The sequence below is a fragment of the Molothrus ater genome, chromosome 3, assembly GCF_012460135.2.
Source record: "Molothrus ater isolate BHLD 08-10-18 breed brown headed cowbird chromosome 3, BPBGC_Mater_1.1, whole genome shotgun sequence".
Classification (NCBI taxonomy): domain Eukaryota; kingdom Metazoa; phylum Chordata; class Aves; order Passeriformes; family Icteridae; genus Molothrus; species Molothrus ater.
Genome location: NC_050480.2, coordinates 88086869 through 88114195, shown reverse-complemented (window position 1 = coordinate 88114195; position 27327 = coordinate 88086869). Strand labels below are relative to the sequence as shown.

General features: G+C 35.3%; 1 protein-coding gene across 2 annotated transcripts in view; it reads left to right on the top strand.

The window, feature by feature from the left end:
• The window catches only part of HMGCLL1 (3-hydroxymethyl-3-methylglutaryl-CoA lyase like 1), a 76241-nt gene that overhangs the window by 5533 nt on the left and 43381 nt on the right, over positions 1–27327 (top strand). For both annotated transcript variants that reach the window (XR_004979922.2, XM_036380481.2), the window contains exons 2-5: positions 15094–15171; positions 16129–16236; positions 19606–19701; positions 21408–21556. Coding sequence is in view for 1 of the 2 variants with exons in the window: in XM_036380481.2 (XP_036236374.1) it covers positions 15094–15171; positions 16129–16236; positions 19606–19701; positions 21408–21556 (431 nt within the window). In the remaining variant the exon portion in view is untranslated. The remainder of the gene's footprint in view (positions 1–15093; positions 15172–16128; positions 16237–19605; positions 19702–21407; positions 21557–27327) is intronic.

Below are 27327 nucleotides of genomic sequence, written 5' to 3'. Positions count from 1 at the left end.
TTGTCCACCATTTTTACCTCATTCTGTGTTTTCATCCTGACCTTTTGTTGTCTTTCATATAACCTAAGACCAAATAATTGATCACTAAGAGTGATCACTGAAGTTCCTGGTTTCCAGTCCTACATTCTTCCAGGCCTTCTGTACTCTTCTATATGCAGAGGCCTTGTCAATACAGACTCATTAAAGGAATCTTTTTCTCAGTGAATACATTACAAGAATGTCCCAAGAATGAGACTTTTTTTTTGCTTTGTTGCAGATTCCAAGTTTTCTTAGTCTTCATAAGATTAAAGCATACAAAGTTATTAAATAGAAAAATAGATTTATATATATTATATATATATAATTATTAAATATATATAATAAAATTAATAGAATAATAAAGTGGAAGAGATTATAATTTAAATTATAGCAATCTATTAAGTTTGTATCAGCATGCCGTTTTTTCTTGTTGAATTTGGAAATGATGAATGACATATGATATATGCTGACACTGAAGGTAGTAAATAAAGCACCCTCCCACTGAATTGAACTGCAGTGCGATGCTGAGCTCTTTCTAAAATGTTCTTTGAAGTCAAGAGGAGTTTCCCCTTCAGAAGAGCAAGTCACTAGACTCATGCCAACTTTTTCAGTCAGGTATTTTATGTGCTGCAGAGCAAGAACATTGAAGAGAGAGAGGCCAAAAAGGCTGATTAGTTGGTTTGTTAGGGGTGTCAAATAGAATGTTAGAAGTTCAGAAGCTGATAAAGTGTAGGTTTGACCTAAACTGAGTCACTAACTTTCAGGTTTTTCATACCATTGGCCTGTAAATACTGGACAGATAACAGGAGCTTTTTATTTGATAGAGATCTATGCTATACTGAGATTATTAAGTGAATTTAAAATTTTATAATAAAGGTGGAAATACTGTAAAGTATTTGCTTTGCAAATTTGGGAACTAAAAAAATGCACAGGAAGTTTTTATTCAGACCCCATATCTGCTTTTTGCTGAAATCCCATTTATGACTTTTCCCACCTCCATCTCCTTCAAAACCTAAATATGGGCACAGTGATGTTCATTTCCTCTCATGCCAGCTCAAGGAAGAGGATTGATTAAAGACACCCATATGTCATAATTATTTTAAAATTCATGCATTTTGGGATAAGTCTTTTCTCATTACTTTGGCTGGGAGTGAAGATAAGTGAACTGCCAAAGATCACTCAGATCCCAATTTAATTCCTTCTGAAATAAATGGGAATATCTTTTAATAAGACTCTTATTTACAATTTGTGGTTGTTCTGTCTTTTAGTTTTGATAAGGAAATCTCACCTTAGAAGATTACTGTACCAGCTGGTCAGACATAGAAGTTTTCATAAAGCAGAACATTTACTGCTCCTAATTAATCAAATTTTCTGGTTTTTAACTTTCTGATATGGTGACTAATAAACAGTATTAACTCTCGTCTCTATAGTGGCTTTTAGGTTGTTTTTTTTTCCACTTAGAAGGAATGCTGAGTACCTGGAATGATTCAGGGTGGAATGCTGGGTACCTAGGATGAAGTTACTTGTTTTCTCTACATTTTAATGATAGGACTATTTTTTGGTGCTTCTGAGGAAAAAGGTAGCTTCAACTCTTGCAGCACCTGTGTTGAAAGATTCACATGTTGATGGAAGTGTGTGTTTGAATTTCAGTTTATAGGTGAATAGCATGCAGTAAAAAACTGGTGCAGTGTAGGTATAGTCCAGAGATAAAGCTGAGTTCTTGTCATCCTTACTTCTTTCACTACATAGATATTTGAGGTGTTTAAACAAGGTGATGCTTCTCTGAAATTTTAGGACCTGAAGGCTATTGAGAAGCTTTAATGTGTCAAATATGAGAGAAGTTACGTTTAAAGAAACTGTGGAGAGCTTCAGAAAAGTAGTTATTTAGTACTTCAGGCTGTGTTGAATTATCTTCTATTGTTTAGCTCTCTCATTCATGTAACAAAGGTATAATATTTTCTGTAGCATCCTTCTTTTCCCCAAAATGTATATTTTAAAAGATAGATGAAGTATGAAAGAGATGATGTTGTGTGGTATTGTGAACTTGCTGGGCAAAATGTGCCACCTTAAAAAATGTGCTGGTGCACATGATAATGCAGATGTGGACCTTGACACACAATGTTATGAGGTACTATGCACTCAGTAAGGCTTATCAATTAATTGATCCTCAGAAAATGCTGAACAGAAAAATAATAATTTTACATGTGGGAATAAAAATTAAACAGAAATGGTAGGAAAAGGTTCTCTCTGTCTGTCTAATCTATTTATCTTCTGTCACTTGGGAAAACTCATTGGAATTCTGAGAGAAGTTGCTTTCTTGATTGATTTCTTTATCGATCAGAAATTTCTGAGGTAAGAACATAATCAAAATCAGACTTTCATACTGTGCTAAATACCTATAAAACAAATTCAGCATTTTTGCTTTTCAGCAAAAGGGAAATATTACTGCTGCGTTAATGTACGCTTATATAGTCCTTTTGGGGTAGAAATGTCACAATGGTGCACACACTTTAAAATTAAGCAGTGCACTAGAGATGAAGGATTTTTTCTATTTTGTAATATGTTGTTAGGGACATAATATACAATGAATAATAAGAATTTTATTATATAAGGTATTATTAATCAGACACATATTTTATTATCTGGTCTTTTAATCAGTCACTTCAGAGAAAAACTGCTAAGTGCATGGTTTACATTTCAGAAAAATATTTCCATGGGCAGTTTTAAGGATTGCCTTTCAACCTTAATTTATTACAGTGAGAAGTAATCAGCTCATAGCTTTTTTTTTCCCCTAACTTTTATAACTTAACTGGGTTACATATCATGTCAATGGTGAAGATTTTGATTAACATTTGGGACAAAGTTCTACTATTGCAAGAGATGGGAAAGATGCTGCAGGTAATAAGAAGGAAATGATATTTACTGTTGGAATGTTGTTATAGCCAATATTATTTTTAGATAATTCCCTTGTTAAATGGAGATTTATTTTACAGTTTGGTGTAAATGAATGAAAGTTACTCCAATTGTGGCATTACATTTGAATTTATTTGGATTAAATATTCTTATGAGAGTCATTCTCAGCAGCTCTTGTGACAAAAACACAGATTTATTACATGCGGAAACTGCTAAAAGGTGCACTGGTGAAAAAAACTGTGCTGGGTAGACATTTCTTCTTTGTTTGAGTGGGGTTTTTTTGTTCACAGATGTTAGCTGTTTTGTATGGGAATAAAGGTGTTAGTTTATGAGTTTCTTGGAAAAAGAAGTTTAAAGGGTTTGAATGGATGAGATGTGTGGACTGAAGCGCCAGAGGACATTGCCGGAATGTTAGGTGAAACCCATAGGGAAATAATTCAACAGCAGCATCTGGAAAGGAACTGTATGTGGCTTTAGGGCTTACTTTTAATGCAAGTAGTTAAGATGAGATTAAATATAGGTGTTAGTATGTGAGAAATGGAGGAACAAGGTTAGTGATGAAGGTATATAATGTAGAACACTGGGATTAGGGAAAATATTGAACAGAATCCGCAGCTGATCACATCTGAATTTTTAAAACCCTGGAAATATAATTTGAATTGAACTATATACTAGCTTCATAAAAAATAAAGCAGTGTACATGAATATTTTATTGGGGAAAGAGAAGACAGGGTATAGGCCAGTTCATTGGCCTTGGCACGTCACTTTTGCCAGAATGGGATGAATGAAGATGGTGGAAGGTTAAGCTACTAAGCCAGTTGGCTGTTGGCTATGCAGAGAGAAATCAGCTGGTGAGTGAGAATTTTCTCTTGTCTCCTGACCGTTTTTTGATATTCATTACTTGATTCGATTTCCTAAGCACTCTTGTCTGGTGCCATGTGAGATACCGTAAGGTAGCTGAGATGGCTTATAGGATTGGCAGGTATTGCATAGGATTTACTGGAGACTCTGCCCTCTGGCTCAATGGCTGGAGGTCAAGTCAGATGCATCCCAAATGCACAAGGGTGCCTGTACTTAGCCATCTGACCTGTGCCCCTGCTGTTTGCTGCGTTGTTGGATAAGCTTTGGGCCATTGCTGACAGTGCTGAGAAGTGGCTCCATTCAGTTGGCCATGTTGCATTGATGACACCATTTAAGATGCCCTATGATTTCCTCCTTTATCTCCAGCTTCCAAAAAGCCACAGGTCCTGTGTCCTGCATGCTGTGTTGAGGGAACCTTAAGACATTTTATGTGAATATATACGTTGACTGCACGGGGATACCTAGGACACCTGTGGACATAACTGTGTAGATACTTAAGGATTTTTAAAGTCCAGTTGAGTCCTATCATTAAGAACATTTCAGGGCATTTTGAGCTTAATGAGTGGGATGGCTGCATTGCCATTTAGTCCATAACTAGTATTATCTATTGTCAGTCATTGGAAAAATCCCTCAGTTGAGTTTATGTGTCACAGTAAAATGAAAGTACAGCTAATATTAGTACTATTAGATATTTATCCCTTTTTTTTGTCCTTAGTTAATACTGGTTTTATTACTAATTTTAAAACTACATAAATTTCTTTCTCATCAGTTGAGAACTTTATCATTCAGAATATGGAGGCTTAAAAAAAACCCAAACAAACTTCCTAAATGTGCAAAGTCTGGAAGTGAAAGCAGTACCATTTGGGAAATATCATGATTCATTTTGCCATGACAACCCTTAATTGTCTCAAACAGTCTGAAGTAATATGTTCCCAATTTGATTTTGTCTTTGTCATAGTTCCTCCAGTACCAGTATATTTTCTTCTACTTGTTTCACTTCAATGTGTTCAGGTTTCCATGATATATTTTTTAAATTTCATATAAGGAGCTTTTAATTATTTTCAGCAAAATAGGAAGAAAACAATATTCTTTAAATATACTCACATTTGACTAATTTCATAGTGAAAATGGAAGATTTTTAAAACATCATGAATGGCATCGTGTTAAAGTTATAATTTCCTTACCATTATTGGGAAATTATTATGGTAATGCTTTACAGATGTTATTTTTATAAAGAGCTTTATAACTCTCAAATTCTTCTGAAGAATGAGTTGCCAACAGTGATGAAATAAATAGCCATTAAAATACTGTCATTTTAATCAGTATCTTTTGGAAAGAGAGCTATGGAAAATAGTGGTGGGCCACCTGTACGTAAATTCATGATTTACTTCATCTTTTAGGCCCAGCCTTTGGACACAGAAGATGATTTTGATTGCAATAGTAATGAGAATAGTTGATTTACTTTCAGCTTTTAATTTTAATTCTTAAAGATCTATGCATAGCTCACTGTTATTGACAATGAGTTTTTAGAGACACTTACCTGATAGGGTGGATGTGCAGTATATTCATTTCCCCCCCGCCACTGATATCCCAAAGTATTTTAAAGAGCAAATTACTTGCACATGTTGGATTTGTAATGATGATCATGCCTCTGCTTTTTCAATGTGTGTGGAAAAACACCACTCTTTCTCCCTTCTAGAATTCTGTCTTTAGTCTTGCCTGTAAAACACCATACACACCATAATACTATTACCATAAATAATAGTAAAGGAAAGTGTGGGAGGTTTTGGCTCCAGTGTCATCAGTATGCTGTTGATCTCTGCTCTGTGTATCCTTTTCATCCAGCCCAGATGGCAGAGTATAATTGCTTTTCCAGGCTTTGACCAAGATAGGGATATGGATGAAAGTGAGTTGGCTGTAAATCAGCTTGGTTAATGGAGAAATGCTGCTTGTTAGCCAAGGGAAGCATTTAGGGAAATAGAAAAAGGTAATGTATACACCATGTCCTGAAAATACATTTTTAATTTTTGCTGAAGCGACTGGCTGTGTTGGCCTCCTGTTAATAATAGAGGTCTGTAGTACCATTTATTATTGACTTCTTTGTAACACAAGTCTAACTGTGGTTGTCTATGCCTCTGCTACCACCTGACACTACTAATAGATTCCTTGATCATTATTTTTCAAGTTATCAGAAATTGTCTGTGACTTCAGCACATCTATGTGCTTTTTTAGGTTGCATGAACTGTTGGCTGTAATTTGGGTATTCAGATCTCTGCTATTCCATGTGTTCTACACAGCAACAAATGTTTTTAGAAGGTGTCAAGTCATCAGTGATAATTCAGAAAGTTCAGTCTCATCCAGGAGACCATTATTTGGCATATGTGACCTGTCATTTTTGTTGTCAGGTTATGAATGAATTTTTGTAAAATATAGACATGAATATTAAAGAAGGTATTTTTTTTTTCAAAGGTAGTGAAAAATCTTTGGGCTTGATTTTATCTTTTTTGTTTGTCCTGTAATGCTGCTTCTTTTTTTTTAAGAGCATGCAACATCATAGCAGAGAATTAGACATGTCTGTTAGACACTCAGTCTCCAGTTCCTGAGATTTCCTTCTTTGAAGAGCTGTCAGAACAGCAGTTTTGTTAGCCTGCCATATGCCTGTGGAATTTTCTGACCCACTGGAGCTTGCATTAGGTAAATTTTAAGCCGTGACCTATACTGTGTGACTCTATACTGACATGTAGTAAGTTGTCCTTGGCCTCATAGGTGGAATGTAGCATGGACTCTTATGATTTTGATGATCAATTTAAAAAGTGTAATATGTATAATTCACATTTCTTCCCTTTGCTTACTAAAGGGAAAAACTTCTGGGGGTCTTGTAACTATCTTCACATCAAAATTGCTTCATAGATATTTTCCAGTATACTTTCACTGGCTTTGTTTTTATTAAGTTATAAAAATAACAATGAAATGTCTTAATTAATAATAAATCTTAAATGGTGATCATTATATGCTTATATTTCCCCATATTTATTTATATTATTTGAAATACTATTAGTAATTGTATTTTATGTAAAACTTACATATGTTTCTTTGTGAATGTTTATATTAATAGATTTTGCTCATGACCGTTACATAAAGTGGGATATAATGCTTTATTGATTTTCTATCCATCATAGCCTTTACTGTGTCCCTGAGATAACACCACCAGTTAGGTTGTGTGCTATCATATCAGCCCCCCAGTTTTGGGGGTTGAAAGCCATATATGAAAACTTACAAAGCAAGGATTAAATCAGGACTAAAGAATATGGGCTGACAATTTATATCCTGCTACTTTATACCCTGCTACTCAGAAAAACACTTGCCTTGCATAGTAGTTCAGTGTAGCTCATCAATTTTGAAAGAAACACTGTTACATTTTGTGTAATGGAGAGATTAAGAAGAAAATCTAGTTTATGGAAAATGTGAGAAAGTCATAAAGAAATATAGAATAATATTGTTGCAAGATCAGTATGGTAACACCTGTAATTTGTTTGACTGAAAGTAGTAGTTTCAGAATGCATTCCAAACCCACGACATGCTCAAAAAAAACAGTGAAGAAACTTTAAGCTTGTTTACTACTTCTGAACTCTGCACTTCCTCATGGAAGGGGAAAATTAGTAATAACCTAAGAAGGAATTTGAGTTTAGTCTGCCCTGTGATATAAAAAGTACAACAGAAAACAGCTTTCACCCTCTCATACATTTAAAAATGTTACATTTATTACATTTATTACATTATTAAATGTTACAATTATTACATTTTATTCTTATGATTTTAAAATAAAAGTGAACATAGAGTCCTCCAAATAGTTTTCAAATATATGACTACACTCTCAATTAAACAAAACAGACAGTTCCAGGCTTTCAGTTTATGTGTTGTCATAGATCAAGCTGAGTTCACTTCAATTGGTTATATGAGGTAAATTGTGTACTGGAGGCAGCTGCAGGTTCTGGTTTCCCATCCATTAAGAACATTCACTGTAAGCAAAAGAGTAAACTACAAGTCATAGAAAATAATCAGCAGGTGTTTCACCCAAAGTATGTGAGAGTTCTCTGAGCTAATATAAAGGAAAATAGTCTGGGAAGTGAGGAATTCCTCCTGTCCCCTCTCTCAAACTCCTGCAGGCAGAGATTATATTGATTTATTAACTCTGTAGCTCTTTAGAAAATGTGCTGTTTTGTGTTTGTCTGAAAGAAATGTTCTTTCTTATAGAAAGGAGTTCCTTATTTGTTTTGCTGCATCTCATTGCATTTTGCTAAGACCAGGGAAATCACTGTTCTGTGAAATTGGTTTGCAAACTTAGTAGCTCTGTGGCAATTGTCTATGTGATAGGTGATTTAGCACAATTGCATATTATGCTTAAGTTTTCCCTTTTATAACCATGATTCTGTTTGTGTATCAGGCAGAGCTCTTTTACTACTAGTTGAATTTTGGTGTATTTTTTCTTATTAAACCCTTGTTTGTTGCTTGAATAAAACATTACTTTTTGGGATTACTGTCATAGCATCTGATAGCTGTAGCCTTCAATGGATAAGAAGATAGAGTTAATACTCAAAACACTAATATTCAGATGTATTTTATGAGTGCTACTATTCTAATCTGAAAAGTGTGAGATTTCTGGCCTTCATCAACAAAGCTTATCCTCAGGGTGCTAAGCATTAACAACTACTATGCTTTGTTTTAGGTGCAACTGATAGGAAGGGTCAAAGAAAGGGAGAAATAGGCTGCATTCTAATCCCAGCCTGTTTGACTTGGGTTAAAGAAATACTCAAGGAGTATATCTCTGAATTGGATGTTAAGGAACAAGGTTCAGATATTACAATGAACTCTAGAATGAGAAATTTCTCTGTCAGGGAGTACGGAGGGCCACCAGGACCCTAAGGGAGGGACCTGAGGCTGGTAACTGGCAATCCCATAGGAGCCAGGTGGGGTGAGAAGTGTAGGCCTAGAGGGGGTATCCTAGAGGGTAGGCCTAGAAGGGATTCAAGCACAAGTTCAGGTCATTGGGTGAGTTTGTGGTGTTAAGGGAGGTCGCAGGTTACAGCTGGGAGTTCAGGTCAGTGAGTCATGGTCAGGCTTTAGTCCAGTAGTGGTAAGCAGAATTGACCATGCAACCCTGTGCCCATCAGGCAGGTCCACAGTGAAGAGAGGGATCCAAGGTCAAACTGCAAAGTCAGTCCATGGGTCTAGGTCTGGATGGATGTGAATACTCTGTTTACAGGGGAGTCATGGGAAAACAAGGAGGAAAGAATTAAATTGGTCTGATTTGCTTCTAGGCTGTAGTTTGGGCAGAAGAATAGAGATCATGCCAGTTGCTCCAAAGAGATGTTCTGAAATGACTTAGCATCCTCTTCGTTGGACTGATGCTAGCTGAGGTTTTTTAATCTTGGTCTGAATACCTTTGCTGTGGCTTTGGAAGACCTACTGTAAAGGATTTTCAAAAGGAATAGTAATTTATAGATTTTTTTTGATTTTTGAAATTTGTAACTATGTCCATGAGTAGTGTAGGTGAGTGTGACTTGAATGTTGTAGTTTCGTGTAAGAATAGTATTCTTAACACAGCAACCGTTTTTTTCAGTCTTTTGGGCATTCCTTAGTAATGTCATTTGTTATCTTTTGATTTGCCAGCTCATCAGAGAACTTGACAGAATTCTTTTTTTCCAAATCTTAATTTCTATTTTCTAAATAAAAGTAATAGTTGGGTTTTTTGTGTATTAGTTAATATTATTTGTACTTTATCACTTTTGCCTTTACCATTAAAATCCTCTTTGTAAATAGGATTAGATCAAACAACTGGCCACTCCAGCAACATGAGCATAAGTCTCATAATTCAGTTAAATTAATTTTTGTTTAAAATCATATTTCTTACATTTTCATATGAATTAGTTTTTTTGTAAACAACCCTGCAACAATAAGTAGTATACTAGCAGATTATATTGGAATGTAATAGTTAATGTAAATGACAGTAGAAATATTAGGGCTATAATTTTACCATAGAAATCCTTACAGTGAATTCTCTCCCAGTTCAGACAATCCCCTGATATATGTAAATCACTTCTCTTTCATAAGCTCAAACAAGCCTTCTGACCTCAACAATTATTTGGTTTATTCCAGGTGAGTTAACTCTGCACTTAACTAATTTTATTCTGTAATGATTTACTTGGATTTTATATTTTGCCATCCAATGGATAATCTCCAGTTGATTGAGTTGTTTTTTGAAGTTGGAAGTTCCAATATTTCTATTCATGAAGTGCCAGGCTACTGTTTTATCTATGACATCCTAGTTTGTAGTCCAGGATCAATTTTGTCATTTTCTTACTTCAGAAACAATATGGAGAGTTCTAAGTGTTATCTTGCATATTGCTTTTGTTGAAATGCATTGGGGATTTCGATGGAATTTTGTACTCTGCTGTAACTGCTTTTTTGTGGTAAGTCTGTGTTAACATTCAGGTCATGAATGTGGAGTGATATAATAAGAAAACCCCTGATGAAAGATTCTCAGAGGTTGAAGGTTTTTGCTAGTCATGGTCCATTCATGGCTACTCTTCTCCCAGTGGTCATGTCAGCAGCATGCAGCAGAAGTTCAAGAATGAATACTCAGTTTATCTTTACTGAGGGATATTCCTCAGGTGCATCCCACTGTTTTTTGAATCTTCTCCATTTTTTCTCTAGTTAAGCTGGGAATTAGTATGTTTTATATCTGCCTTCTAGTAGTGTGAACTATGTGAAGAAGGATTTTAATTTCTTCCTGTTTATTTCCTCTATATCTTGTAAAGTTTAGAGACATCTAAGTGTTCAGAAGATTGACCAGTTTTCTTTGTTCTCCTTCCAGCAATCATATTATTTATCTTAGAGCCTTCTCCCGGTTTCTGGGCATTTTTCCATGTCACTGCAGGTATACATTATGGAGTTATGATGCCACCTCCCTGATGATTCTTGTTGAAAACTGCTTTCCTGAGTAATTCTTTGTACAAGAATGGACCTACCTTTGTTCAGTGTCCTCTGTGCCAGAACACCACCTTGTGGAAAAGGAAAGGAGAGCTTTATCTTAGAAGGATTGAAAAGACCTGAACCTTCAGATCCTTTTCTTTTACTTTTGTGTTTTTCAGTTACCTTTGAGAAGCTCTGGGTAATATTTGCCATTGCTGTTTCTGCCCTTATGAATGACCTTCATGGAATAAAAATCAGAAGGCTGAGAGAATCTCAGCACCTTAAGCAGAAGTAGTGAAGTAGTGACAGAGCTTAAAAAGTGTGTTTATTTAATCTTTTTTACATTTATTGTTACATTAGGGAGATTATACTGCTTTAATTAAAAGTTACTAGGGTTTTCTGTAATGAACCTAAATTTGCAGCTATTTATAGTTGAGAGAAAATGTTTCCATACAGAAATTTGGCATTCAGTGTCTCAAGCTAAATGGTTTGGTTTTCCTTTTTCTATTTCTTTTAAAAATACTCTTTGGCTGCATTCTGTTTTGAGAGAGGCAATTTTTTGTGGTTTTATATGCTTTTTGTGCTCCCTTGGCAAGGCTTGATACATGGAAAAACAAATTTTCCAGGCTCTTAGTCTTTTATGTCAGCTATTTCCTTTTTGATATTTAAAACATGATACTTTGGTGGTCATTACTTTTTAACAGAGACCTTGTATTATTCAATAAGCAATCGCCCCTAAGTATTTGCCCTTACTACTTTTCATATATTGTTACATAAAAATGGTTCATATAGTTCAATCTAGTAAATATTTTTTCTGAAACAAAATTGTGTACCTGGCATGTTAAGTGGTACTAAAATTGGTACTTGTGCATTTCTACAAAGTTCACCATTTCTCATTCATTTAAAATATGAAAAATGGTTTGCATATTTATTTTTATTTCTATTTTCTAATTATTATCTGTAGGGCATTTAATGCCATACTTAAAGGTGTTGAAATTTTCTAAGTTGGTCCTGTTGGTTCAGAAAATCATTCCTTTTACCCAAGGGTGTGATGTACATTTGAAATGCTCCGATCAGAGTTTGAGGAAATGAGTCCTTTAATTCATGAAGCCCAAGTCCTGGTTGAGGTCTGATGCCATCCAGGTAGTAAACAGAGAAGTGTTTAGACTCTGCCTAAGTTCTTACAGACTTCAGTGTGTTCTGTGCACTTGAAGCTTGACTAGTGAGTGCAGATGGCATTGAGCCTGGCAAAGAATATGACTCGTGGCTCAGGTGATTTCTTAAGATGTTATTCAAGTAATTTCCAGATATTCTGCAAGTGCAGCACTCTGATCAGAAAACTTCCTAGAAAGTGGAGTCTCCTTTTTCTTCCCAACAGCTTTGCCAAGTACATATTTCCTTCTCTCTTGGAAGAATGTCCCAACAGCTAGTTACTGAGTATTCATTCACAGTACAGGTGAGATTCCAAGGAGTTCAATCCTCCTTGGATTCAGCTTGGGCCACAGCATAGAAAAATGCTAGAGTCACTTTAGCAGAAGATGGTACACATACTCTTATAGTTTCCAATTAGTTTCTGTGTTCTATCCAGAAGAAATGGACTGTAAAATGTATAAATAGTATACAAATATATAGGGACCCGAACCCAAGTGTTCTGCCTGACTTTGACTTGCTTGTTATTGGAGCTTCAGCAATGCAGCGTAATATTAGTTATGCTGGAGAGAAGGATGATCAGAACAGAATGTGTGAGATGAATAAGAAACTGGCTGAGGAGGAAATAGGAGAACATGTCGAAAGCAGATTTATTAGACTGGAAAGACATTGCTGGTGGAGTTCCTCTTTCTTCTATAGCACTACTCTAATTCTTTTTGAGATAATACACGTTCGTACTAAAATTAGGTAGTGATAGTCCAAAAGCTTTCACAAGAAAGTATGAAGGTGCTAATATCTGCTGATAATTGAAGGACAGGAGACATTTTCAGTACAACATTGGATGCCATACAGGAGAAACTGAGTGGCATTGAAGATAGGAGCAATCAATGTACCAGGACTAAAATTAGATGAAATACGATGCAATACAAGACTCCTCTGGACTCAGAGCCAAGAAGTTTACTCTAAGCTTTTAGTTCACCAGCTTGAAGAATGTACAGATTTGTTTATAGTACTGCCTTGAGTTTCCAGTATGTGGGAGTCATTCCCTATTGTAGTTCTCAGTGTTGTTCTCACTCCATGAACAGTGAATTCAAGTTGAGTCTGACTAGTGAGCTGGAAGGCAATAGAGAAAATCAGGGGCTGAGAGGCTTGGACTATGGTTCAGAGAGATTGTGTATCTGTAATATCACAGACAGAAAATAAAACCCAATACTTGAATGCCTTTCTGCAATATCCCCTCCAAACTTTTGACCCCTATGAACTCCAAGGACTGTGGACATCACCTGATGTGGCTGTGGGAAGTGCTCTGAAAAGACAAGTACAGCTCTTGATTTTCACAAAATTTTGCCACAGTAGGCACTAAATAGGATTTACAAGATTTGGCCTAGAAAATGAACGCTTTTGCTCTCAAAGTTTTATAGACATTTTTCATGCTCTAAATTATGCTTTGGTTCACATAATCTATTTTAGCTCTCTTTTTATTTTCCAGTCACAGCTTCACTCATAGCACAGCTGTGGCATTTGTCTTGCAACAAGAAGGATCTGATAATCATGAAATAACCCAGATTTATGCCTGTAGTGCTGAAGCAGTGCCATATTTGTGAAAATAACTTAAGAGGAACAATGTGCAGCAGATGTGAAGGTTTTACCTTCACATTTAAGTAGGTTTATACTGTCAGTGAGTGTGGGCTTAGCAGGGTCTGACAGAGTTTCAACTTACCAGATGTTCCATGTGATCAAATAGATGCTATACAGCTGTTTCCTATTCTTTTTACTGGGCTCAGATAAATACACAGTAAATGGTCTGAAATATATTTATTGTATTTTGGCAAGTCCTGCAGAGAACTGCCCACAGGCACCAAGAATGCAGGGAGAAACCAAAGGTGCTCATATGCATGCTCATTTTCCATTACTGAGGAGAAATTAGCAGCCATTTGGTTTGAACAGCTCTGATGATACTAGTCAGGGAGGAATAAAAGATGGGATTTTCCTTTGGTTGTGGATGTTGTGAGGTTAGTGGCTGTATTTACGGAGTATCCCCAGTCTGGGGGAGCTGTTATTCCCTGGGCAAGAGCTGTCCCCCTGTGCTGACAGTGTCACCCTTCCAGTGGTGTAAACTCCTAGGACACCACCCTTGCAGGTGGTGGGGATTGGAGCAGCTGTCCTGCAAGTAGCTCGTGCTAATCCCAGCTCAGGCCTTCAACACGGGAATGGAGGACTGGTATGGCTTCTCTCCTCAGTGCAATACAGAAAACAGGGGATTTTCAGAGCTCCTGTGTCTCTCCTGTCCACTCCTGAGCATGGACAGCGTGCCCCAAATTAGCCATGGGGTGTGTTTTTAAGGGCACGCAGCTTTTGGTTCAATCCAGCCAACTGCTCTGAACTGCTCCAGGACTTGTAGGCCCAGTTTATGTTAACTGCCACACACGTCAACTTGATTCAATCACAGAGCAGCTAAATAATAAAAAAGGAAATTTCATTTCCCTTCACCTGCTTTTCTGTTCTCATTTCTCCTTCCTCCCTCTCCAGTTCCCCATGCTCTCCTTAGCCCTTTGACCTTACTGCTGCCTTCCTTCCCTCCTGTCCCTGTCAGCTTCCTGCCTTTCCAGAGCTGCTCTTACACCTGAAAAAATCTCCTTCTTATTTATTAGAGGCTTTCCTCGTTTGCCTTTAAATCCTTTTTTAAAACCTTCATCTTCAGTAAGAGAAATAATTTTCATTTTTCATTAATGATCTCTTTAACATTTCTTGACTGCTATGTTCTTTTCAGATTTATAGTCAGGTCTTGCAAACGTTTACAGAGAAGTACCTGTTAAGTTAAATTGAGAACATGCAGTTATAAGTTTGGAGGGCTGGATTGTTCATTGGAAAGATTTTTGAAATGGAAATATTTCTCACTGTAAAACTCAATGTTCATTTATGGTTTTATGTACATTTTTAATAAACCTTTGTGACCTCAAAGGAGCAGTGGAATATTCACTAACTTCTTGTTTTTACTTTTATTCCTTAGGTCAAGGTGTGGAACATGTTCTCAGAGATTTTTAAATGTGCTGAGCAAACTTAATGTTGAAAATATGACTTTATACCCAGAATCATATGAAAGGACAAGTACAAGCAGTACCTTTTGATCTTGGTGTTGATCTTAATTGTTTTATTTTTCAGTATTGATTTTTATTTCAGGAACCTCAAGCATCTGGACTGCCTGAGTACATAAAGATTGTAGAAGTTGGGCCAAGGGATGGTTTACAAAATGAGAAGGTAACTTTCCTCTTCTTTTTTTTGACATGGATGTTAGTGTTATTTTCATTGTGTAGAACATGTACATCCTGCTAATTATGTTTCTTTCATTTTGTATTATTAAATATATCTATTTTCATATTGATAACTTACCTTTATATTAGAATGAAAGTGTATTCATATTTACTCAGCTTTTAGATCATATAATTTCTTTCTATACTTGGCTAACTAGCCTTTCTGTTACTCAGCATTTCATTTTACTGGAATTTGTCTTGTCAGTCAATAACATTCTGCTGTGACATAATTGGTAAACACTATGAAACACTGGCTATCTTTGTAATTTGTGTTTCTGCTTCAAGTGTTAATGTAGAAGGAATAGTAAAATAGATTTTATCATGTTTCCTGCTGAAGAGACATGGGAGAAAAATATTACTCTTTTGATAGCATTATTTGCCTGAAGGGTGGTAGGGAAGCATGGAAGAAGATTGAAAGAGATTATAGGGTACATGTGTAGAAACAATCATCTATTTCCACCAACAGGAGGATAAGCTCACATGTATCATTGTTCCTGATACCAGAGATGTTAGTGGTGTTAGCAGAATAGAGTTACTCTGGCACAGCGGGGGAGCTTTTTTCCTCCCATTTTTCACTGGTCACACTGTTAGTATTTCCTTTGTCAGTTCTTGCTAGTTTTGTGTTTGGTTAATAACAAATAATGAGGCCAGATCTATAACCAGTTACAGAAGTGCTTCCTTTTGTGATGGACAGAAAATGGAGTAAGATCATGTATACTGCTGAGTGCCTTCCTTTTACCTTCCTTATACTTACTCCTGTCAGGAAACAGAAGAGTTATGGTAAAATGTGTAAGAGTAGCTCATTATTGTACAAAAAAGTATTGCTTACATACAAGGAAAGTTTCACTTAAAAAAGTTTCTTATGTATGAAATACTTTGCTAAAGTATGTCTCCATGTCTATAGGTGATAGTCCCAACTGATATAAAAATTGAGTTAATCAACCAGCTTTCCAAAACAGGCCTGCCTGCAATAGAAGTAACCAGTTTTGTTTCATCCAAATGGGTGCCTCAGGTACGTAAAATCAGCTCTATTCACAACTATTTCAATTTAAATGCCATTCCATTTATTTATGTAGAATTCAGTTGTAACTAAAGATTTGGGATGGTGACACATCATTAATATAATTTAATGTTGTACCTACTTATTTTCTATTCTACTAAAACTAGTAGTCATTGATGTAAAAAAGAAAAGTAGTATGCTTTCTTTTCTTTTTCTCTAAATGAAATGTAATTTTCCACATTCGCAAATGTGTTTGGAAGATCTAAATTTGGGGCTTCTATATATGTAGTAGAAGTTAGGCACGTTACTTATTTTGGAGTTCTAACACTCTATCAGCAACTTCACTTAAATTTTGATGAATCATAAAAATTTGCTTATTATTTTTCCAGAATTAATTTTTACATTTGGTAGAATTCAGCAGAAACCTAGCCTTTCTGGAATTGGCAGCAAAACTGCATTGGCATTAGAGTGCCACATTTCCATTTGAAATTTAACACTGCAAATTCAGGCTTAGTCCTGAAGTTTACTATTTAGCGCCTGTTTGTGCAAATTAATTATTTCCTGCAAACATAGAAGTAAGTCAGTATTTATCTTTATAATTCCAGCCTATTTTTCAGGAAATTGCACACTTGTTTGCGCAGAGGCATTTGAATACTTTGTATTTGACAAGGAGCACAGAAGTTATTTACAAATTAAAACAAGAAGTTAATTAATTTGAGAAAATACTTCCATTTTAACAATGTCTATTGCATGTTACACATCTGACAAAATGTAAAGTTTGTCCATTTTAAACTGAGAATACATCCTGGGCCTGGACTGTATTCTAGGCTTTTCTCTGAGAAAAACATAATACAGCCATGCTTATTCAAGAGTTAACAAAGCAAATTGTACAGCACTCTGAAGGACTCCTTTGCTTTATTTCAGTGTTCTCAGGGTCACCAGAGAAGAGTCTAGAAGAAGGGTAATAGGAAACGTAAAGAGAAGAGTGACAAAGCAGAATTTCTTTGGCATCAATGGAGGGGCAATGATCTCTTGTCTGCTAAAAGGGAATAGGTTAAATTTTTCTAAGTGCCTTCACACTGTCAGTTACTGCAACAGAGAATAATATCATTTTTCAAATGTTAGAAGAAAATTTCTAAAGCAAAGTTGTATTTCTTCCTTTCTTGTTTAATTATTTCCTTTTCCTGTGAGCCATTGCGAGTACCAAATTTAGCACAGGTTTGTCAGTTTTAGAAAAAATCGAGCAATCCCTTCTTATCTCAAATTCATTCACGGAATACTTTGTTTTAATGGCTAAATTAGTGTCTTTTTTTTTTAATTTAAAAGATAAGATTGTGTTGCTTTGACAGAGAGTGCAGTCTTGACTTTGTCTTTTCTTTTTCTCATAGGTCATGGGAATAGAATTTACAGTTATGTTTAGATCACTCATTCACTTATTTCTGTTTTAGTATTTTAAATTTTTTATGGTTTCCCATCCACTGTTGTCTTTGGCAAAGACATTTCTTTACTGAAAGATCTAAAAGAAAAAGTTCCACAGTAGCAAGGTGCCATATAAAACAGGATACCACACCTATAACATAAACAGCCAAAATTATAAATATCTACTATTAGGAAGCTTATTTTTAAAGAAATTGGGAAAAGAAGTATTTTATTACAATTTAAAATCTTATAACATGCAATATGTGCAAAGATGGGATTTTACTTACAGGAAAAATAGCAATGGCACAGATTTAATATTTATAATATTATTTGGGTCTGGCAGGTTTATATTGGTTGAAAAAGTGTCATTTTGGTTTTCCAGTATATTTTAAGACAGGCTATAATTGTGGAGAGTGAATTTGGTTCCAGCATTTGCCATTTAATTTATCATTTGGTTTCAGACATTCTTTTTTGCTTGCCCTGAGAAATGTAGCTACTACTTATATTAAATTAAGGAATGTAAAATTGTTCTTAAATAACTTAGTTGTTAACAGAGGATTTTTTGTGAGGTAATCAGACCAATTTACTTCACATAGAAGCAAATAGAAAAAGTTTTGTTTTATCACTTATTTCCTGATAAGAAATTAATTGTGTCTGGCTATAGAACACCCTTTGTACCTTTTCCTTATAGATACATATTTGGCTTATATTTGAAGAAGAATTAATAGTTTTTTCTGATATTTTAATCCATTCATCTTCACCAAAGGAAGCTGATGACTGGAAGATTCCAGGCTACAAGCAGTATTTTTAGTTTATAGTGTGGTATAATTTAATAACATATATTTAGAATTGTGGTACTGCATAGCTATCAGAAAGGCATCTGCTGAAAGTAAGGAGTAATGAAAGTTCTGTAGTTCATATATCTTTTTACATGGTACTTCTCAAAATACTTTTCACCAGTATGGAAAGAAACAGAAATCCAACTTAATAGTGTTTGCTTGAGAGATTTGCTTTTATAAGAACTCATTTAAAAAGCATTTAATGTGCACTATTCTTTTTTTAAAACTCAGAATCTTGAAGGCATTAAATAAGAAGGATATATTTTATTTTGTATTGTTTTCAGGTGTGCACACAATTGAAAAATATTTGTTTTCAACCTACTTATTTTAAGAAAATGTGCTTCTCTAAAGAATCTGCCTTTTATTAAGTGAATAAGTGTTTCATTCATCTTCATCAGTACAGGGAGTATATTTAATCTTGAATGTATGAGTAAAAATGTAAGCATATCTTAAAAAGGCAGATTTTCTTTTATGAGGGGAGACTAAGGAAAACAAGTACTCTGATCTTTGCTATAATAAAGAAGTATTTTCTTCTTCAGAAAGAAATTTCTGAATATGAGAAAACATTGCACTATGCGGACATCTGGATTTTGCTGTCTCTTTCAGAATAGACGTGTTTAGTCTTGAAATGTTCTGATGACAGTGTTGAGTAATTAAAGTTCAGTTATGCTTAACATTGTGAGGTTGCATTTATCAGAGTCCTGAAGTTTTCAAGATTTCTATGTTTCTTAAATCTCAGTTATTCTGTTAATTCCACCTATTAAGTCCAGTGAAGCAAAGTTAAAGTTGCTGTAACACTTCATGAACAGCATGATCATAAGTCTGTCAATTCATGATGCAAATTATATTTTTACAGATACACACAAAGGAACACTGTCGAAGTCTTAGCCCCAGTTCTATATTCACATAGATCTGAAAAAATTGCAACACAAATAGTCAAAAGTTATGAAATTAAAAAAGAGTATTTGTACAAAATCAGTTTAACGCCCTTGTTGTTGAACTTTTTGCATGTACTGTAAAAGTAATGAAGGCAAAAGCACAGTCTAAGCCAGTTTCTATTTGGTTATATAAAATCAGAAAATAACTGCTGATCAATACAAATTATTTATTTATTTTATTTTAGATGGCAGATCACAAAGAAGTAATGAGGGGCATTGAGCGGCATCCTGGAGTCCAGTATCCTGTTCTCACACCTAATCTTCAAGGTTTCCATTCTGCTGTAAGTGCTTTCATAGGTGTTGTCTATATTTACCTCTTTTATGTTTCAGACACTTTCAGTTCAGTACCAGAATCTAGATATTTAATGTCAGAAATAAGCTATATCTTTTTTCACTGAAAACTCCCAATTTCCTTTATGAAAAAATGGGAAATTCACAGAGTGATGTTAAGCTCATATTTTAGTGGAGGCATTGACCAGGAACTTTGTAAGTTCATTTATATGATACTTCTATGTAAGGGGCCAGACAGTTCTTTCTCTTTGACTTGTTGTCCCTGGAAAAGTTTTTCAAGAGTGTCTTGGTGGAAAACACTGAAGAAGGATGAGGAAATATTAATTTAAATGAAAAAGCTCTATATCAATTCTGGATTTCATTTTGGTTGGGTTTGAAAGTTTAAATTATTTCAGTTCTTCCAAAATATTCAAAATTATATACTTGAAGTGTGTAAGAGTGAATATGGAGCAGTTCAGTCTTAAAATATACACATTGTTAGTCTAATCTTTACCCTTTTGTTTTTTGAAAATTTTTAGTGCTTCTGCTTTTGTCCTGATGTAGGACAGGCTGTATTTGGAAAGCATACTGCTTGGTGGACATTGGTGTTCTAGTGTGTCATTCAGTTCCTATACTGAAATAATGTTAAAACAGAATCCTGTGCATCGTTGACTTAACTATCAAACATCAGATTACAGTGCTGCCACTTTGTCTCAATGGTAGCTTGTATGAGTTTAATTAATGGTGTTTTATCTCTCTACTTTATTTAGTGATATAATGAAGGGAAAACAATGAAAAAATAGTTGTAGATGATTCCTGCATTCCTTCTTGCTGATGTTTTTTTTCCCTCTGTTTGAAAGAATATTTGTCCCTGTATGGGTTGCTGAATTTTAGACATTATCCTGCAGAGGCAGAGAGTAAAGGCAAAAGCTCCATCCTTTTTCATTGAACAAGAGTATTATTCTGCCTGGAGAGTGAGAGTTAGTTAACTATTCTAACTATTAAGCTAAAATAATTTCTTCTATCAGTTGACTTTCAGCCTTCTAGTTTGCCTCATGTTAGTTGATTTACTGAGGTACTGAATACAAGCTCAGGCTAGTTGCCCCTTCAGAACCACATTTACACATTTTCTAGACTGGTGTTTGCTAAGACTTCTCTCAGCAGACTCTCATGTACACATTTTCCATATTATCCTTATTGACTGTGACACCAAGACCAATGGAGTCCTTGATCCTAGAGTTGGCTCTAACAAAGAAATCCCTGTTGGTAATTGTTGCTACTCTAGGCATATGCACACAGAGAGCTTTCCCAGGCATGAGAGTGACTTCCTGGTATTCAGGGGGAACAGACAGTATGACAGTTGTTGTATGATCTTTTCCTTTTCTGAAAAGATACATACAAGTATTAATAATGTTTTTTTATATAGCTGGTTCATGTGAACTCTTATATCATATTCCCTTTATCATTCATCACTTTAAACACGTTTAACTAATTGCTAAGAAGAGGCAGAATATATGACACAGTGAATGATCTCAAAATTTGATTCTATCTGTCTGTATGCTATAGCTTAAAAAAAATTGGAATTAAAATTAGATTTTCAATATGGATGATATACTTAATGTACTTTAAAATTTTAGAATGTTGTACAGAATTAAATGCTCAATCTAATACTTTAATGTAGTATTATGATTCTGTTTTCTTGAAATGTGTTTTTTAGATTGCAGCAGGAGCTACAGAAGTCTCGGTATTTGGCACAGCATCTGAATCTTTTAGCAAAATGAATATTAATTGTTCAATTGAAGAAAGCATAGAAAGGTTTGAAGAAGTCACTAAATCTGCAAGGAGTATGAATATCCCAGTGCGTGGGTAAATATACAGATTATAAAGTATTACAGAGTTACTGGAGTCATTGTTACAGGGGTTATTTGGTACCAGTAGAACAGTTTATTACCAAATTTTACATTGTAGATGAATTGTAATAATAATCTTTACTGTGATTCTTATTTTTAGGATTGAATATATTTAGTTATTTTTGCATTTTTAACTACTGATTTTTAACTCTTTTGCTGTGGAAATTGAAAAAAGAAAGGAGTTTTTATGAGATTTTATTATAAAAATTAGTTTTTACTGTCACAGATGACAGAATAAAATTTCTTTTGTGCTGTTGAGAATTTGTAACACTAGCACCTTAAAAAATGCCCTACAAATCTTTATTTTATTGTAGAATTCATAATATATCACTACATACATTGCAGGATTAAGGTACAAAAGTGAGAAAACAAATTTACTCCTAAGAAAAAACTTATTCTGTATATAAGTTATTCCAAAAACCCAGGCATTGAAATTCTTGAGTCTCCAGTGCATGAAACTCTAGAACTATCCAGCAATTTTTTTAACTTAAAATTATCCTGAATGGTAGTCACTCTTGAACAGTATAGAATTTCATTTCCATTTTCTTTTGCATCACAGGTAAGAACTACTTACCTAAGATTATTTGTGAAGGTCCTTGTGAATGCAGAAGGGCTCACGTAGATTCAAGGAGAAACTCAGCAGTGAGATTCCTTGAGGATTACTAGTAGTATAAACTACATCATGCTCAGAAAATACCTGGATTTGAAAATAGGTGGAGGTAGATACCTTAGAGGCTAAGTACCTGAAAACCAGTCTGGGAATAAATACTGGTTTCTCTGTTTGCTCCAGAAATAGTGATGGGGTAATGCTACTGCACACGTTTTTTCACAAGTGTGTGGTTGTTTGGGTATTTGTCTGGAGAAAGGGAAATCTGACTTCTAGTTATAACTGTGCCCCAGAGGATCACAGAACAGCAGTATGGTTTAGGTTGAGAACTCTGGATATAATTTTCTCCAATCCAAGGATTTGTGGGTGTTGGTTGGCAAAAAACTCAACCTGAGCCAGCAGTGTGTGCTCACAGCCCCGAAAGCCAATTGTGTCCTGGCTGCATCCAAAGCAGCATGGCCAGCAGGGCAAGGGAGGGGATTCTGCCCCTCTGCTCTGATGAGATGCCACCTACAGTGCTGCATAAAGTTGTGGTTCCCCCACATATGAAGGACATGGAACTGTTGGAGCAAGTCCAGCAGAGGCACTGGAGCATTTCACTAACAAGGTCAGGCTGGGAAAGTTGACTCTGTTCACCCTGGAGAAGAGAAGGTTTTGTGGAGACCTCATAGCAACCTCCCAGTATCTGAAGGGGGTTGCAGCAAAGCCAGAGAGGGACTCTTCATCAGGAACTGTAATGACAGGAGAAGGAGGAAAAGCTTCAGGATGAAAGAGTAGGTTTCAATTAGATACGGGGAAGACATTCTTTACTGTGAGTATGGTGAGGCACTGGCACAGGTTGCCCAGAGAAGATGTGGATGCTGCATCCCTGGAGGTGTTGTTCAAGGCCAGAATGGATGAGCTCTGAGCAACCTGATCTATTGGAAGGAGGTGTCCCTGCCCATTTCAGAGGTGTTGGAACTAAATGGCGTTAAAGGTCCCTTTCAATCCAAACCATATTGTGTTTCTGTGATTTTCACACACACACGGGCCAACCAAGGATAGCTCATAAGTGCTTGGATTCCTTTTCCTTATCCTGGGTATATTTCAGGAGGAAAAATCACTGAATAGAGAAGGAGGGATGTTCACTGTGTTAAGAAATAGTAACTTGTACCAGAGTTTAAATACTTTTTCCAGTTGCTAATCTGCCAGTAGAGTCATGATTTGCCTCCCTAAGCCACTTCTCATATAAGAGATCTCTTATTTAAAAGGTGTCTGCCACCACTGTTCGTCACTTTTTTTGTTAAACTAGAATCTGAGCTGAGAACATAAATAGCAATTTGAGTTCTCCAGGAGGATTAAGCTCGGGGATGCCTGAACTTTAGGTCTCAGACAAGTGTGGTTAAGGGAATTCAGACAAAACAGCAAGTGTATAGCAACAAATTTTATCCACTTGTGAACACTTTTACACTAAACTTCTGGTTTTGTTTTTTTCAGATGTCTAGGCCTGTCAGGAGATATTTTCTGGTTTATATTCCTACGTTTAACTAATAAAATTCAACTAAATGGTGCGATATAGGTAACCAACCATCGTCAAAGCCTATGTATTATAGAAGTTTTTGGATAATTATGGAGGATGTCAAAAAAGGGACTTTGCAACTTGTCCATAAGATGTAAATTGTAGGAGATGAAGAAGCCCCTGTGGTGTACTGTAGATTGATTTTCTGCTTAAAATATTAACTTGTCTTCTGTGCACTAGTTTGCATGCGTTTAAAAGGCAGCGTGGTGCTTTCCACCACCCCACAGGTTATGTCTATTGCATTTGTAACATACCAGAAGCAATTATTATGGCATTAATACACTGATGTGATGGAAGTAACTGTTCCCATGACAGGATTCCTCAACATTCCCAAACATTTATTATCTATTATCTGAGAAACCATGTGGCTTTTATTTTTCTTCACACAGAAAAGAAAGAAAATAAAAGGGAAAAAAAAAAAAGAAGAGAGAGAAAGAAGTAGGAGGCAGAAAATGGTAAAGCAGAAGAACAACACAGCAAAACAAAAATAATTTAAAGAATGAAAACAAGGCAAAGAGATAAAAGGGAGGAATATCAAGAAGCAGGTGGTGAAGCAAACAGAACAGTACAGAAATGAAGAAAATATAATTGAACTCAGAGAAAATACAGTCAGATAATATTTTGAAAGTGCTTACTTTCTGTATCCAGTAGAGATATCTCTAATTTCAGTGCAATATGCAAACATAAGATAAACTTCATACAGTACATGCAGGAAAATTTTATTGAGTCTGTCATGCCAGGTGCCGTATGTTACAGAACACTTCAACAGAGAAATGCTTAATATCAGATATGCTACAAAGTGAGCAGATTCAAAGTTGTGAATGAAAATCATGTAAGTGCACTCCACCTTTCTTCCTTAGGCTTACAGGAAAAGTGAATCATTCAGAATAAATAGCCATTAACAGAATAATTCGATTTGTGGTGATGCCTTTTCCTGGTCTTAGAAAATTGAAAGCCAGACACAGTTAAGGGATAAGGGTTTTTACCTTGGTATTTTAATAAGGATCCTTCCTTATTGGTGCACCACTTCACCAAGGTGGAGTGTGCCACAATGCACACACACACGATAAATCAGTGTACAGTTTTATAGACTTTACAAATCAGCATATCTAGCAAGGATGCCCCAATGGGAGGCCTGGATGAATGGTGTGATATTCCCCCCATCTGTCAAATTCCCCCCTGGACGGGCCAAATCTTTAGTTTACAGGATGTGTTCTAGAGAGATACTAGGTTTGGGATCTTGGTTTCCCAAGATAATGTGGGGTTTTCCAGCCCCCTACTATGAGGCCTTTAGGATATTTGGTCTCCTGGCCTAACAAAATACGAGGGTTATGGTAAGTTATTAGACTTAAGGAATTACAAGTATGCATGCTAAGAATACTGAGGATACATTAAAGTTGTATAAAAGGTACATAAAAGAAAAGGCAAAAAATCATTTGGCATCAGTGGGATTGTAATGATGTAAAGGATCCAAATAGAGAGATATGAATATTGAAGAGAAGCTACGTTTAAGTGAATGTTACTTGTATCTTCATCACATTATATTAGTTTGAGAATTACTTTATCCAGTAAAAAATTGAAATTCAGTCATAAGAGATAAGATGATGGACTAATGTTACACTCTGACAAATCAAAAAGTTTAAGAGAGAATTGCTGGTGTTTTTACGGGTCATCTAATATAACTCAATTATAAAGTAGCCAATCTGCTAAAAAACCTGCTGAGAATCTAAACTGCAGAATATGGACCCTTATTTCATAAAAAAAGCCTTTTGTGAGGCAATAATTCTCAGTATCCACTAAACATGGATTTCAGTATATGAAAATATTGGAAAGAAGGTTTTGAACATTATATGTTAGAAGATAAAAGAGAACTGGTTAACCCCATACATTTGGATTTTAAGTGCACTTTTAAAAAATCATCCTGGGAAGATTTTGAGGAGTCAAAGTAGTAATCAATGAAAAATAAATAGTACTTTGGATCAGAATCTAGACAAATAGGTTTTAAAGAGAATAAAATATTGTGATACTTTGACTTGTGTCCCTCCCTGTTCATACTTGTTCAGATGCAGTCCTCATGGGTTGCAGTAACAAGAGTCTATGGAAGCATTGAGACAGAATGATTTCTCAGAAGTAATAGTCAAAAGGGATTGTTTAGTGCCCATTTACTTCACTACTTTCTTTAAAGCTCCAGTGTGTTTTCTTGAGTAGAATTCTGAAAACCAGAAAAAAATAGCAGAAGCCTGAATATGGAAATAGAGGATTCACAAGGACTTCTTTTTTTAATAGCAGATCTTGCAGCAGTTGGAAAAAGGTCTAAATGGTGGACTTAAAACTTTCAATTAGTTAAAAAATGAAAAAATGCCCTTAAAGAAGAAGCATCAGTTTTGAGTACCACATCCAGGAAGTTAATGCATTTACAACATTTCAGATGCACATGAAGAGGGAGGTTATGGAAGTAGTCTGACATTTCAGACTTAATTCTAGAAAATTACACTATGATTTTCTCTGGTAGAAAAGCCTGCACTACTATAGGGAATTCATTAGTACTTGAGAGAAAGTAGTCCATTAGTTCCCAAATATTGCAGTACATTTGAAAGACTTCTGGAGTTTTTAATTGCATTTAGTGAGATAAAACTCTGGGTTTTTCTTCCCAAATGAAAAAAATTAAAAATATATTCAGGAAGTAAAAGTTAAACTGAGATTTCACAGAAATATTCAGTGCAATCCAGGTGACTTTTTCTTGGAAATAAAACAATCAAAAAAGAAGTAACTATTAAAGTCTGTGATTTTTGATCCCATCTTTAGCTGTTGCTAAGGAAGCAGCTTTTAGTGACAGATACAATAAACAGCATTTTGGTATCCTGATTCCATGAAATTTTTTTAAAATGCTGAGACAATCAAGGGTTTGTGGGAAGTTTTTTTTGATATTCAGTATTTTGAATAGATACTCATGGTTGGACTGGTTGTTCCTCAATTGAAGAAGATTAGTTTCAGGGTTTTTGTTGTGTAGATATTATTTACTGACAATAATTATATATTGTTTTTCACTATTGTAACATGAGACACATCTGAGCATGACCACACAACAAGCCTGATCTTGCCATCCTAAATTTTCTAGTAGTTACTAGAGGGAATTAGGCAACCTTCTTGCTATGGTTTACTGTATGTACTTTTTAAAAGTACCTGCCATAGGATGGCAGGTGGCCATCTAAGGCTAGACTGTGGATGATTATCTCTGATATCAAGAATAAGAACAAATGAATCTCATTCTATTTCTGCATAGCCAAAGGATTAGGATCTTGTAATTTGTGTAAATACAAGAATTTGAAAAATTACAAGAAATAGAAGAAATGAAATAATAGGCTTTGTGCTGCAAGGTGTCACAAAATGAAGCTGTTGACTATCAGAGAAAGATTTTTACTCTGTGGACTTAGTTTTTAATGGACCTTTTAGACATTGGCTGATTTAAAGAACCATCACCAAAACCTGCAGCCTTTCCTCAAGCAAGCTCCCAGGACTACACATTTGAAATTCTAATATAAATTTTGTAGGCTAAATATTT